General features: G+C 38.8%; 1 protein-coding gene across 3 annotated transcripts in view; it reads right to left on the bottom strand.

Annotated features, from left to right (window-relative positions):
- The window catches only part of LOC131246088 (uncharacterized), a 114,599-nt gene that overhangs the window by 15,475 nt on the left and 83,021 nt on the right, over positions 1-16,103 (bottom strand). For 2 of the 3 annotated variants that reach the window (XM_058245954.1, XM_058245956.1), the window contains exons 6-8: positions 11,854-11,977; positions 2,716-2,780; positions 1,717-1,786 (exon numbers count right to left, since the gene is read on the bottom strand). In XM_058245954.1, coding sequence (XP_058101937.1) covers positions 1,717-1,786; positions 2,716-2,780; positions 11,854-11,977 — 259 coding nt within the window. The remainder of the gene's footprint in view (positions 1-1,716; positions 1,787-2,715; positions 2,781-11,853; positions 11,978-16,103) is intronic. The other variant, XM_058245955.1, reaches the window with a different exon arrangement.

Genomic DNA, 16,103 nt, shown 5'->3' on the forward strand with positions numbered 1-16,103 from the left:
TATCCAAGGGAAGAGTAGCACCAATAGGTAATAAGATTGGGGAAAGTAGACTTAGATGGTTCGGTATGTGCAACGGAGACCAAGAACCACTTCAGTTAGCAATGAATTGGTACAACTTAACGGTTCTAAAAGAGCAAGGGAAGACCCAAAAGAATGTGGATGGAGGTTGCAAGAAAAGACTCGATGACCTATGGTCTAACTAAAGGCATGGCCCTTGATGGACTAGAATGGCGAAAAGGATTCATGTAGCATACTCCAATTAGTTGGGATAAGGGCTTAGATGTTGATGATGATGGTCGTGACATATAGGGTCATGATCTAGTGCAAATCTTTTCACCATAATTGAAAGTTGTGTGGGCCCCACCGCGATGTGTTGATGGCATCCACTCTGAGCATGCACTACCATGTTTGGCCATGGCCCAAAAATCATGCCAATCCATGACTCAAGTGGGGCCACCCGAGTATGAACAGTTGGGAGAATGTTTGCACTTGGTCATTTATTTGCCATACATACATAAATACATACATATATACAAATATGTACACATGGTGTCCCAAATTAGTTACGTATCGGCCGTAACAACCGATAAGTAACGGTAACAGTCATGACTGTTATGTGATTTGGGGTTGAATAGATGAGGTCCGAAAAAAGAAGCATAACAACCATTACATGGGCCATAACGGCCGATACCACATAACGTTCCACCTCCCAAAAAAAACTTCTATCTACTAGTTAAATATGAAATTTTAAGAGAATTGAATAATTCTATTAAACATAACTTTAAAATCCCCAAGAAGCTCCAATATCTTTTAATCAAACAGATAGAACTAAATAAGGGTGTGTATTGCCAAGCATAAGAATATACTTTAACAATTGTTGGCATCATGTAATAGATACATTAAGGAAGGTGCAAGTTTTGTTATTTTTGTGGAGTGGGCGTTATTTTCGCAAGAGTATGCTTACGGAAGGGTTAAATGTTTTCTCCTACCAAAGTCTCATCTCATACTATAGTAACAGACAAAAGTGCACTAAGTGTAATTATTACCGGGAGCAAATGTCACCAAAATATGTTTTTTTTTTTTTTGTTTTCTGATTGGCAACAGACCCATCCTAAACTTTCTAAAGATTCCTTGCAATTGCCTATAAGAAAGTAAGAAAGGGTCTCAGAAACAGCAGTTAACGCCTTATCCCATACCAACCTTGCACCCTATCAGAAGTTGGTCATAACCTGCTTAATTCTTTCCCAAATGCCATATTATTGAGTATATCAGAAACGCATCTCAAAAGGTTATAAAATGGAATTGCATCTTTTTTACATTTCTTTGGCACAGCAAAAAATGAGTCAGAATCCCTAGAGACAAGAAATAGGTGAACCACCCTGTAACCGATCCAGTTTTGAGTTTTTTTCTTGGAGTAATTATTTTGCATGTTAAAATGTCAGTTTTTTTTGTCCCAAATCTACTATGTTCGCTATAAGATCTAGTTTTGGTTTTTACTCATTATCACTGAGAATATTGAGCAAAGCTAAATAAACAAATCAGGAACAACAAACAATCTTGTATAGATGTATCTTTTGAAAAGAATATCTAATACTATAAAATAATCTATGCAATTTGATACACACTTCGTGTCAGTGAAAGCAATAGCAGGTGACTTAAAAATAGATTAAAAGATTTCATCTTCTCTGAACAATAAGTATCTCACCAAACCCATACCTGTATCCATTTTGTCCCGATTAGCATAATTTTTGTCAAGTGTTTCTAGTGTCTGCTTTAAGTGGTCTACCTGCCACAAGAAAGTCGGAGGACATAAGAAACAACCTATGACCTTCCCCCTGTGATCAAGAATTAAAGACTCAAGAAAGAAAGATGATCCAATGTGAAATTTTCATATGTTATCTTTGTTCGAAATTTTGTAAGCATGGATTTAAAAATGGTTTCCGACTGCATCTTGTCTGGGAACCAAAATCAGTACAACTCACTTCTACTCATTCTTTTCAGTCGATTTTGGTCCATATCAATCTGGTGACTTGTTATGTTACAGACTGAAACCGATACGACTCGGACAATAATGTGTTGTATCAAAGGATATTTAAAACCACTTTTCTATGTGTGGCACAAGTAGGTCACCTTATCAACAAAGACCATTGGATAGATGAGATCCACCATAGATTGCACGAGACACAAAATAACTGTGTTTGGATAATAACAGCCATACCATTAACGGGTGCAAAATGAATGAAAGGAGTAATAACGGTCTCGTCATCCACTGGGAAGGCCCAATTTGGATTTGCTCTAATCATCTAGTCATGGGGATATTGGAGCCATGTGCAACAAAAAATGGAATCATCCTATCCAATGGTCAACCATGATCAAAACATGAGCTTTGAAAATAAGTTTGCAACATAAGTATCACACCATGCTTTTATATCATCATAATTGTCATCTTGGCCTTCTCCTGGCAATTTGAGGTTGACTTTGAAATGGTAGATTGGCAAAAGTTATACAATCCGCCAGCAGACATCAACCTTCCAATTTTAACAAAGCTATGGGACTGGCCACAGTAGAGCTCACAATGACAACACCCGCATGCCAGCAATCCCACCCAATACAAATCCCCAAGCTCAATTAGTACAAGCAAACATGTGGCATGTGTAAGTAATTGTAGACACACGTGTGCACAAACACACGAGGCGAAGACCATGAAAGGCTCACCTTATGGCACAATAAAGCTAAAACCTTCTTGTCATCAAGTCTATAAAACTTCAAAGATCCCACTTCTGTGAACAATATATCATCCAGACACTAAAATTAGCCTTTGAATGAATGTAGCAAACAAAATTTTGTTCTCTTCCAATGCATTTAGTTTTCTAAAGAACAGTTATAGGAGTAAGAAAGGTTGCGTGCAAACTATTATGCAATACCATATGAGAATTTATAATTTAAAAATAAAATAAAACAAAATAAAAATGTTAGTAATCAATTAATTAAGATTAATTGGTTCTTCCTTGTTGTGAAAGAATGTCTAGTCTATAAAGCATCAGAACTATATAAAGTAGAGAATATTAGGCAGGACATAAATATTTTGGGTCTGTTTCGGGTTGCTGAAATAAGTGTTTTTGAGCAATTATAATTCTCAAAAACAGTTATTTTTGCACTAAATACATTTGGTCAGGGGCTGTATTAATTGCTTACTAAAAAGCAATTCAGAAGAAGAACACTTTTTCACTAAATGGGGAGAGAGACATTTCCAAGAGGCGTTTAGCATGTCTGATTGGGATAAGATAAAGCTTCACCGACTCTTGGAAGCAAAGAGAAAAGAAGCAACAAACAGAAAAACATGATATGAAGGACAAAGATACTTGTATGAATCAAAATTAGAAAAAAGGCAGTCAAATGGCTTTCTTGGATGTCCGGCTGACAAAGTTCCAGCCTGACTCTCTAGTATGGCGCGTTTGGCAACAATTTCTACAATAGAGCTTGTCTTCGTCATTGTAGAGTTGTGTAAAAGTGAAAGGAAGAAGAGATGTGACAAGGCGAATGGAGAGCTAGAAAACTAGGATTGTACATCCCTATTCTCTCCCTTTTTATATTAAGTAAAAATAAAAAATTAAAAAATAAATAAAAAAGAAGAAGCAAAAAATGACTGAAAAAACAAAATCCTCTCTTACTTAAAATATAACGTGCGCATATTAAATGCACCTTAAAAAAACGTGCACCTAATAAACTAAATAAAGGTACACATGGGCAAAACTAAAGACTAGGTGGGCTGTACAACCATACGACCTCTTATTACAATCAATCAGGTGGGTTGTACAATCATTCAGCCTACATCCACAGTCATTAACACTCCCCATCAAGCTGGAGCATAGATGTCGTTGATGCCTAGCTTGGAATAAATACGTGGGAACTTATTGCAGCCAAGAGCTTTCTATGGTGGCATATCAACAAGTTGATCCTGAGACCAAATATACAACATAGAAACTTCACCACTAGCAATCTTTCATGAAATGATAATCGACTTCAATATGCTTGGTCCTCTCATGATAAACTATGATTGGTCCTCTTATGATAAACAACATTATTTACAATATAAGAGGCAGCAGTTATTGCGAAATAACTACATTGTTAGGTTCATTGCAAAACTCATTTCCTACAATAGTTTCTTAATCCAAACAAGCTCATAAGTGGTATGGGCCATTACCCTATATTTTGCTTCAGTGCTTGATTGGGTTACAAATTGCTGCAATAAAAATTGCTGCATTTTCCTGCTCCTTTTTGAGTTATGAAAACCTAATCAGGTGTGAAGCCTTCCCTTCTTCGAAGGGCTAACTACCGTGGTGTGAAGCCACATCTATCCCGATTCGCCCCCACCTTCTTCCATCCATATTTCTCCCCTCCTACAAGCATTCCATCTGTAAATCAATCAATAGTTGCAGCCGTTTTTCTCTATACAGCAGAGTTCCAAAATCTGGCCCTGCAGGAGGGCTAAAACTTCGGCGGAGCACCACGCACAAACCATGCATCAGCTCGAGCTAAGATTTGTGAGTTTTGGAGTCCATCCCTGGCCGACCAGGGCCAAGGTGGCTTTTTTTTGAATAGTCTGCCCCACACACGTGCGGCCGTGATCACAAGCACGTGCGTCTGGGCCATTGTTGTTGTCTGCGTGCGAGAACTGTCTTCCGGTTCAGGTTTTCTTCTTATTTTACCCTCTCATACTAGTTTTTCATAAACCCTAACCCTAGATTACATTATCCTTAATTTATTTGTCCTTTTTTTTTTTACCCTAGGGTTCCTTGTTGAAATTAGTAAATCCCTTGGCTTAGGGACTAATTACTATGCATGTGTGGCTGATTTCTATTTCCCTTTGAGCATCATTTGGTCCATAATTTTTATTGATTCAACCCTAACATGTGTAGGCCTGGACCCGTGCAGATTCCCCTTGAATGTTTGAGCTTTTCGTATGGGTTGTGGAATTATTATGTGATTGTTCTGAATTAGTATGATCTAAGCCTGAAATCTTGCATATCATATTTAAATTTCATGTCCTACATCAAATTCGGTATCAGAGCTTAGGGTTCCTATAGGGGAATACATTACATGTTTAGGGTTAGTTTGTTTGAGTCCATCATGCACCCAGTTCATCATATATAGCTATTTAGAAACCCGTAGTTCCTGATATTTCTGATTAACAGGAAGTTAGCAATTCATTGTTGTAACTTTCTGTTATTCCCTTATTTCAACAGCTACATTGCTGGATTTTGGTAGGCATTGCATAGTTTCCCTTATATAGAGTCTCATAAGGTCATTTAGTTCTTTTTAAATGGATATAGTCACAGTAAAAGGTCTTTAGGTTGAGTTAACAAGTGTATGCCCACACGTACGGGTCATGGTTTTGGCTTACACCCTACACTAAACATGGAGCAACTGCTAGAGTCATTAAACAAACTGTCCCAACAGATTGAGTCTTTGGTTAAGCGCTGGGAGCAACATATAGACCAACGTTTTGATCAATTTGATGTGCGCATTACCCAACTAAAGGCCTCCGACGAGACAAACCCCATCATTGGGGTGGATGTCCAATCTCAGGCAGGTGGCCAGGAGGATAGACTAATGAATGGAGTTGGCCAAGTAATCAGTTATGGGCGTGCACCCGTGCACCCACCCCATGAGGGACATCAAGACCACTATTTTGAGGGGTTCAACATGTGCAACCTTGTGGCAGGAGACATTGCACCAGAGGCTAGTGTAGAGTTACCCACTTAGATCATTCCGGTAGTAGATGAGTTTCATAACGTCTGTCCTGACGATTTACCAGATCAGTCTCCCCCTAGGAGAGATATAGAGTACACCAGAACATGGGACACCGTAATACCTACAGCCGAGTTTGCGTTTAATAGTTCTGTCGATAGGTCCACAGGTCTCAATCCTTATAAAGTCGTTACTGGTTATAAAACTGAGAAACCTATTAATTTTGTCCCTATGTCACTGTCCCATAGGCCGTCAGAGCCTGCAGAGTCTTTCGTGCATCACATTCATTCATGGCATCAAGAAATCAAGCAGAAGATCACTACTAGTAATGAACATTACAAGTTTTCTGCAGACCAGCATAAATGTTTCAAGGAATTCAATATAAGGGACTCTGTGATGGTCCGCATCAGGCCCGAGCTTTATCCTCCGGGGGCCGTTCGTAAGTTACATGCGCGTAGCGCTGGACCCTTCAAAATTATAAAACGAAACGGTCTCAATGCGTATGTGGCAAATCTTCCACCCTCCACGGGAATTAGTTCCACATTCAATGTGGAGGATCTAGAGTTACATTTCAAGGGGTCATTGATGCATTGTCCAGTCTTTCGCCTAACCATCCTGATTCCTCAAACCTTTCTCTTGATACATGGCCCCCTCCCGACCCATCTTCCCAACCTCTACCTCCCATACTTACCCTTCCCGACCCATTTTCCTAGCCTTTACGTCCTATACCTACCCGTCCCGGCCCATTTTCCCAGCCTCTACCTCCCATACCTACTCTTCCCGACCTTTCTTCCCAGCCTCTACCTCTCATACCTAGCCTTCACACACCCAGGGAGGAAATAGAAGATATCCTGGACCATTAGATAGTTTCAATGTCGGACGGCGAGTTTCAGAAGTACCTGGTTAAATGGAAGTCACGCCCAGCTTCAGACAGTACGTGGCTCACTAAGGAGGAGCTTTAGAGACTTGATCCTGACATCTTGGAGCGGTTTAGGAGTTTTATTTCACCAGTGGCGAAATCTTCGCAGCCGGGGAGAATTGATGGGGACATCACGCGCACGCACGCCGCCCCCTACGCATGTGCGGAAGGAGAGGGAGGCCCCAACGTCGATCTGGCTCGATGACGACGTCTAGGGAGGGCCTCCTACTTAGAAGACGGAGTTTTGGTTCATTAGAGTGGGCCCGATAATCACGTAAAGCCCATCATGGGATCTCATGATCAGGGCCACTAGTCGGATTAAGTTCATACTTTAGGTTTTGCTTATTTATATTATTTAAAACATTATGAACGCTTTAGATTTCTTTGTTTGGTTTTTATTTTTGTTTACTTCATCGCCAAGTAATAGGTTGCGCACATGACGCGAGTTTTGGGGTATAGGGTTTTCCTATAAATAGGCACCCCTTGTAGGGTTTTTTTTATCCAATGAAGATCAATAAAAATTGTTGCGTTTTCCTGTTCCTTTCCGAGTTATGATAACCTAATTGGGTGCGAAGCCCTCCCTTCTTCGAAGGGCCAACTACCGTGGTGCAAAGCCACATCTATCCCGATTCGCCCCCACCTTCTTCCATCCATATTTCTCCTCCTACAAGCATTCCATCTGCAAATCCATCAATAGTTGCAGTCGTTTTTCTCTATACAGCAAATTTCCAAAATCTGGCCTTACAAGAGGGCTGAAACTTCGACAGAGCACTATGCACAAACCGTGCATTGGATCGAGTTGAGATTTGGGGGTTTTGGAGTAAGGCCAAGGTGGCCTTTTTCTAAATAATGGGCCCCACACACGTGCAGCCGTGATCACACGCACGTGCGTCTGGGCCATTGTTGATGTCCGCGCGCAGGAACTGTCTTCCGGTTCAGGTTTTCTTCTTATTTTACCCTCTCATACCAGTTTTTCATAAACCCTAACCCTAGATTGCATTATCCTTAATTTATTTGTCCTTTTTTTTTACCCTATGATTCCTTAAGTTGAAATTAGTGAATCCCTTGGATTAAGGACTGATTATTATGCATGTGTGGCTAATTTCTATTTCCCTTTGAGTATCGTTTGGTCCATAATTTTTATTGATTCAGCCCTAACATGTGTAGGCCTGGACCTGTGCAGATTCCCCTTTACTTAAATGTTTGAGCTTTTTGTGTGGGATGTGGAATTATTATGTGATTGTTCTAAATTAGTATGATCTAAGCCTAAAATCTTGCATATCATATTTAAAGTTCATGTCCTGCATCGGAAAAGTTGAAGAATGTGCAATCACAAAAGACAAAGCATTGGCAGATTTTATCTATGGCCATGGAATGGTTTAAAATGTGATACATATGTTTGCATTTGGTAAGGAGCTAATTTGCCTTTTCAGTAAACAAATATGTACTTGTTTCGTACTAACTATTTCACCCAAAAAAATGCTAGTAAAAATTATGTTTGCATCACAACAATGGGCTCACCTACCACTACCTTTTTAAAAAATGTTAAAATTCATAATAGTTTTTTGGTAGTCAATCATGGATGCATGAAAGGTAGAATTACCACTTGTGAATGTTCTCACTAAGTTATTTATACAATCCCCGTAATGGGGTATACTTATGAGGTGATGGATTGGGCGATAGAAGTAACCACTAAAACTTTTGCAATTGTGAAGAATTGAAATGAGCCAATTTGGGAAGTCATCAATGATAGCAGGAAAGAAATTTTGGAAAATATATACACGATAGTGATTTTAGGACCCATAGTTCTTTGCGCGACAAATTAGCTGAAGCACTTTTGAGCAAGTATGAAATTCAGAACGACTTTTATATATTACGTAATTTCTTTTCATACCAAGTAATTATGTATTTTGTTTGAGATGAAAACTAAGAATGTATTGGTCTCTTCAAGAAGTTGATTTATATCAAAAGATCTAATACAACTATCGAAATCTTTATTGTTGGTATAATTTTGTTTTTATTGGTTCCCTTCTTGCCACAAAGATCATGTTACCAAGAGAAATGATGATGTATTGGTCTCTTCAAGAAGTTGATACATATTTAAGTGTTGCGGCATGAAAAGTGAGAAGCTGCAATCTTCAAAGTTGATTTCACACCTTCGGAATAGTGGACTGCGCAGTATCTCAAGCCTTCAGCACAGTAGAAGGAACTGGAAAGCAATATTCATCAGATATCAGAAGGCGCTGGCATGTTCGTCACGGGAGAAGGCAAGGACATGGGCAACTTCACCGCACAGCAGCCGCGCCCTGCCTAGGTAAAAGTTGCAGGGAGGTTCGAAGTGGTGGGCCCAAGGCGCCACATGGACGCCACCTGGCCAAGCAAGTTGATTACAGCCAATGACAATGCGTCACATGTACATCCAGTCTGGTAGTACGGACAACTGTCACCCAAGTCCGGTAGTGTGAGATAGTTGTCACCTAAGTGCTTACTTCGACTAATCAGAGCCCACCATGTGTCCCTAGAAGTTTCTGGTTGAGCCACCAATGTCTATAAATACCCCTTTAGGGGTCTCATTTTTGGATCTTTTGCTTTCTAATTCTCGTGATCTCTTCTAGAGTTCCCTTCGAAAATCCCTAAAGTAAACTAACCATTGCACAGGTAAAAGCCCAGTCATGCTATCATGACTAGACAAATTCTCTCAGCGCCACTATTCTCGTGCTCACAAAATGTAGCGTGATGGTTCTAATAGTGTAATTCAGCTTCTTTCAGCGCCCAACGGATCACCTCGCTAGGAGTGGGTAGTGTAATTTGTGTTCTGGCCGTGCCTAATGGATGAACCCTGGGTCTGGATGGTTGTATTCCATCAAACCAATGCTCGAGGGGGGGCAGCACGAGCGACTATCCTATCTACCTAGCAATCTGGAAAGTCTCTGAGAGGGCCCATCCTTGTCCCATGCTTGGACCAAGCCGTGCCTTGCTCTCTTCAGAACCTTTTATGAGTCCCTTGAGCAAGGTATTTATGGGCAGACCAACTCTCGTTTGCACCCTCTGCCTTCCACTATGTGATTTTTCATGGTCGTACCCACACCTTCTCTCTGTCTAGGCGCCGCATCTCGCATGTTTCATGCTCGTCTGGCATGGCGCCATTATGTCTAAGCTGTGGATATTACCACCTGTGCCATCATACTATGTGATTGAATTTATATTGGTATTATGTTTGGGGCACGAGGTCAATGTGTCCTTTTAAATCAAGCTCAAAGCATTCTCATGGGCAGACCATCTCGAGTTTGCAACTAGCAATGCCACTTAGACTGCACTTTTGTCCTTTTTAAAGTGCTATATGGTTATCTTACAAGAGTTTACATGACAACCCAGCAGACCATAGTGCTTCTAGCACTCTATGCTATTATGATTATTTTAACTAAGATCATCGTCCATGAATATCATTCATCATTAGTTGTGATCCCATGTAAGCTCACCTATTTGGAAATTGAACTATTAAATGAGTGCCTAAGCATCTCACAACATTCGTAATGCCTTGGGTACATTATCAACACTATACATCACCCATGCTACCCTCCAGCTATGTAGCAACCCGAGTTGCTCGCCTATCTCTATCCCATGATGTGTGATCCATCATAGACACGGCTCAATGCTCCCTGTCTCATGTGTGTGTGTGTAGAGAATGCTAGTGTATTGTGTATGTGGCCCTTTTAGTGTAAGTGCATGTACGCACTTTCCTCTTCTCCTACAGTGTACTATATGCTCTATTATAATAAAATATTGTGTGTTAGAGCAAGCAAGCCTAACACAACATCTTTCCCAAACTCTCCTCCTCCTCTCTCAATCTTCTCCTCTTTTCTTCACATTATTATCATCAAACCATTCTCTACTCTCTCTGTGTGTGTATAGAGTCATGCTTACTTGCGTACCTATGCACGTGCGCACCTTTGCACACGTGTCATGGGCGTCTAATCCGAACGGTCCATGTGATGTGGAATCCCATGAAACCTCAAGGGACACATTTTCACCCTGATCTAAAATTCTGGTGGGCCATAGCAAAGAGATATGCAAATCAAGAGAGGAAATTGTTTTCATTTTAATGGCCCACCAAAGTTTTGGATCAAAGTAAAAATTGGGCCCGGGGGTTTCATGAGGTGCTGCTTCACGTGAACCGTTCAGATTTTGGAGTCACATCACGTATGATGAGTTCTCAAACAAGTTCGCACGAGTTTCGTGCGAACTGGTGCGCAGCTGAGCATTCGGCTATATATATATATATATATATATATATATATATACTGTGTGTGTGCAAGGCTATGCATAGCTTCATATCCATCCTCAGTACGTCTTGTATTGATGACATCACAAAATCTTATATTAGAGAGAGAGCATCATTAATAGTGTGCTGGCACTATCCATCTCACTGTGTGAATGCACGGAGACCAAATCTATTGGTCACAGATTTGGTCACAGCTGTCCTGTGAATCATTCATTGCATTGCATTCTTTTCTTTCTTCTCTTCTTTTCTCTATTGTATTTCCCTCTCTATTAATGCCTTAGAATCAACGATTATTCTTTGTAATATAATTAAGGGCCTGTATTATGTCATAGCCTGGAATGTAAAATAAAAGATTTAATAAAAGCCTTCTAGGTATATGCGATCTTCTCTCTTGTGTGGATGTAACAATGTCTATGAATGTTTGTGGATCTGAATGTCTGTGCAATATCAATACCAATCAAAATCAATATCAACACCAAGGATTCAGTTATACCTTCCAAACTGCAATTTCCACTAAAATGAGGAGGAAGCAAGACTTAAGTAACGCATAAACTAGGACTTTTGCTCATAGAACAGAAAGAAGAAACATGAATACTAAACGTAAAATACCAACCAGACCATCCCTAAACAACAGATACAAAGTTTTGACTATTTATCAACTAGGAAGTTGGTTCACTTAATCAAACTTCAAGAGGTTCGGCATATGATTTCTTTCACCAATTGATTATTTACTAGGCAAATAAATTATCCACATCCACCTCTTAGAAATGTCTCATGTACAAAACTTGTGAGAAGGATCCAAACAGAACTAGTATTATTGTTTTTTCAGAAACCTATACCATCAAAATATTAAAACAGTTAATACAAACTCCATTTTGACAAAAAAACAAGGGATTGTCACCTTTCACTTCACATACTACTCGCATACAATCCTCTGCAATAGGTAACAGATCCTGGTATCCTGGATAACCATCAATAAACATTATTTCATCTAATTTTCTGAACTTCCCATGATCATTCTCCTTCTGCATTAGAAAATTAGGTTGATTTCAATAACTAGCAAGCAACACAACTAATAAATAAATAATTAATTAAGAATAATGAAGATACGGGCTGTATAACACCATAAGATAATTGATAATAACAATTCTAACACCTAAAAAGGTTAGTGAAATTACAATATATATATATATATATATATATATATATATATATATATGCACACACGCACACCCACACACGCATGCGCGCGCGCGCACACCTAGAAAAAGGTAAAATGTTAGCATATTAGAGAAGACATCAAACTAAAACAACACTACTGTCAATAAATGGCAAGCACTCAAACAAATCATCGAAACCACCAAACAATGCTGAGCAATTACAAAGAGAAGGAAAAAAAAAATATATCCAGTTCTAATGGGAAGCGAGAGCCATCACAAATGCCTGAAACACTTTGCTTATGCTACTTAATCTTCAGGAACCGAGGTTATCACAAATGTCTGAAGATACACTATAACAAATTATAGGGAAACGTGTTGTATTTGTATTGCAGGACAGAACAAATATTTTGACACTCGAATAATAACATTGTTTGAAGACCAACTCAGTCAAATAGAGAAACAGGGAAACCTCACTTCTTCCATGTCTTACCAATACCTATGAAACATATTCTTACTTAAACCCCCAACTTTAACACTTCCATTTTTGCCCCGGTGTCAAAGTTATATGACAAAATTAGGAGCACCTGCCCTGAACCTCTGTGGGGACTGCCTTTAGAGATGAATGGTCTGAGTAAATTAATTATGATTGCTAGATGGTTCCATCCTGGGCATTGGTGTTAGTCCTCATATTCAATGCAAGTTTATGGGTTCGGTTATATCATGGAAGGGGATTCAGCTATTGAGATCAAGAAACCAAGCAAATCAAGCAGATCTGAAATGTGGGATCTAAGTTTTCTGTTCAATGAAATAAATATCTTGCCTCTGGCTTAAATATTATGTTTCTCATGCAGATAGAAAAGCTAATTCCACTGGTTTTGGTTCAAGGTGTGGGTCGTTCAGCCCTTTGCAGTGGCAATCCTATATGCATAATCTATTTTCTGATTTTATTAAAAAATTTAATCTTATAAAATAGTATATTAGAAAGAAAGAAAGAAAAAAAAAAAAAAAAGATTCTCACTGACAAATAATGTGCATATGCTGTCCATCCTTTGTTTGTGGATGTTCACTTCTCGTTAATTAAACAATCCAAATGGCATTACAACACGTACCAGTAATCCCAGTCATTGAGCTCTTTGCCATGTTGGACACCTGGATATAACCCCAAGAGATCTTAAACCTCTTCCTTACAGACAAGTTAAAATTACAAACTGACTACCTGCACTCCCCTCAAACACTAGTTCCTCAAACTAGCGAGCAACACAAACCTATCATACATCCTACATGCGCAACAACATCAGATGGACAAACCAACCAATGCCTTCTTCACCCTCCCATCACCACACCTCCAATATCATCCCAAGTGATCTTTCAATCTCCACGCAATACTAAATCAATGAATAATTGAGCATTTGAATATGGAATATTTAGGAACAAGAAGATGAAATCAATGAGAGAAATATGTAGAAGTAGAATTCCAAGAAAGGTGCAGCAAAATATAAACATCCAATTAAAAAATATGAAGAATAACCATTTACAATTACATGTCCAATCATCAACCCCTGTAGTGGTGGACATCCCACCCAAAATTGCAAAACCACCATTCCTAGTTCAACTCCAGCGCATTACTACATTTCTTGTATGCTAAAAACGTAGTGCAGTTCAAAGAAGGCCTATGTGAAACAATGTTCAATTATTTATAGATTTTTTTAAATTGTAAAATGCCTTGGATGTAGGAGGGAAGTACATTTCCATTCTTAAGGCGGAAGGAAAATTGGGTGGAAGCATTGTTCCATGGAAAGATAGTATTGAACAATAAATCTGCAGAAACAATCAATATCACACTCGACTGATACTGGATAAAAGATTTTCTTCTTTTTTTCTTTTTCTTTCTCCTTTTATTTTATTTTATTATTTTTTTATTTTTTATTTTTTGGTTGGAAAGATACGGAATTCATTCGTATTACACAAAAATTGACGATATTATATAATTTTTGCAATATCGTAATAATACACAAGGTAGTTATAAAAGTCCCTCATGTCAACGATGCATATCGTCAACGCAAGAATAAACACATCACCCTTCAAGGAAAAATTTAAAAAACACGAGAAAAAAAATCCTCAAATTTCGTGGGGGAATTTGTTCGTGGGAGCATTTAGGCAACTCTACGAAAGTTGTTTTGTGAGAAATCCTGTATGTGGAGATATTGCAATCCAAGAGCGGAAAAGGGCATGAACCCATTTGGTGAGAAATCTTCCACTATTCTTGTTTATATTCATCTCCTTTCCACGGATTGGCTAGAAACAAGTTAGAAATCCATATCTATGGATATTTTGCATGCACTGACATGGACTTGACACAGTTACTTTTGAATTAAGGGTGGAAAATGGATGAAATAGGGGAAATTGAAAATCTACAGTTTTCACCCATGTAAAATACAAGTAGAGTGGTGAAAAATTATATGACACTACTTGTAGGCCAATCTACAGATTGGCCACACTTTTTTTCAATTTTGAAAAAATAAAAATAAAATAAAATAAAATTTGGAGGACAACAATTTTTTTTTTTTTTTTAATTAATAAGCCACTAGATAAAGTGGAAAAGAATACAACCCAAGAACATTACAATCCATGTAAGTACGACACTATCAATATTTACATTTTTTACCCTAGATACCCAATCTAACACATCCTTTGGATTCCCAAATTACTTCCTCCCAAGATCCTTACTTGCTAAGAAAGCAACAGCTATTATGTTCACACCATATATTCCATAAGATTTCCATTATGACCGGTCACCAACTAGATGACTAATCCTTAGAGAGATTCCTGTTGTGCCACGCCCTTAATTGTCAATCGGGACAGCAATATTTAGCCGGTACAACATATATTTAGCCATAATTAGGTCATCTAATTATGGCATGATTGTGTCAATCGGGACAGCATATATTTAGCCATAATTAGGTCATCTATTTATGGCATGATTGTATATATCTTGTACAGTTATTGTTTCCTTGTTTGTTAGCCTAGATTGATATTAATGGCTACAATTCAGCCTTGTAATTAGCCTAGAGTTTCCATATAAACAGAGGAACCTCACAATTCAATCCAATATATTTACATGGTATCAAAGCTTTCTATTACTTGTTCTGAGATTTCTGGGTTGGGTTGGGACTAATCTGTTGGTCTCCTTGTCTATCGATACCTTCAAAGGAAGGTATAGACAATTCTGGTGGGTTATAAACTGTTGTTCGGCAGTTTCTGTTGGGGGTAGGAAGTTTCTTTCTTGCTGGAAACTCTCATTTTGTGGTGATTAGTGGTTGTCGGCGTGTCCAGTTCTTGCTGGAAACTCTCTTTTTGTTCTCCTTTTGTTTTGGGCTTGCTGGTTATGGGCTTGTTTTTGGACTAGGGGTGAGGTGGATTTAGTATTATCTGTCTTTATTATTGTGTTCCGGGCACCATGTCTACTAGCAACTCGGATTCTTTTGGTGTGCACTTCACAGGCAAGAATTATTCGGTCTGGGAATTTCAATTTCGCCTATTTGTCCTGCGAAAAGAGTTATGGGCTCACATAGATGGAAGTGATCCAGCTCCTACTGAACTTTGTAAATTGGCTCAGTGGAAAGTGAAAGATGCTAGAGTCATGACATGGATTTTAGGATCTGTTGATCCTCTGATTGCCCTAAATTTGAGGCCGTACAAGACTGCAAGATATGTGGGAGTATTTAAAGAAGGTTTACAATCAGGATCATACAGCCAGACGCTTTTAGTTAGAATATGAGATCATCAATTACACTCATGGCGATCTCTCCATACAAGATTATTTTTCTGGGTTTCAGAACTTGTGGGGTGAATTTTCTGACATCATTTATGCTAAGATACCAGCTGCATCTCTCGCTGCTGTTCAGGAGGTTCATGAACAGAGCAAGAGAGATCAGTTTCTAATGAAGTTACGGCTGGAATTTGAGGCAACTCGCTCCAATTTGATGAATCG

The sequence above is a fragment of the Magnolia sinica genome, chromosome 5 (genome assembly GCF_029962835.1).
Source record: "Magnolia sinica isolate HGM2019 chromosome 5, MsV1, whole genome shotgun sequence".
Classification (NCBI taxonomy): Eukaryota; Viridiplantae; Streptophyta; class Magnoliopsida; order Magnoliales; family Magnoliaceae; genus Magnolia; species Magnolia sinica.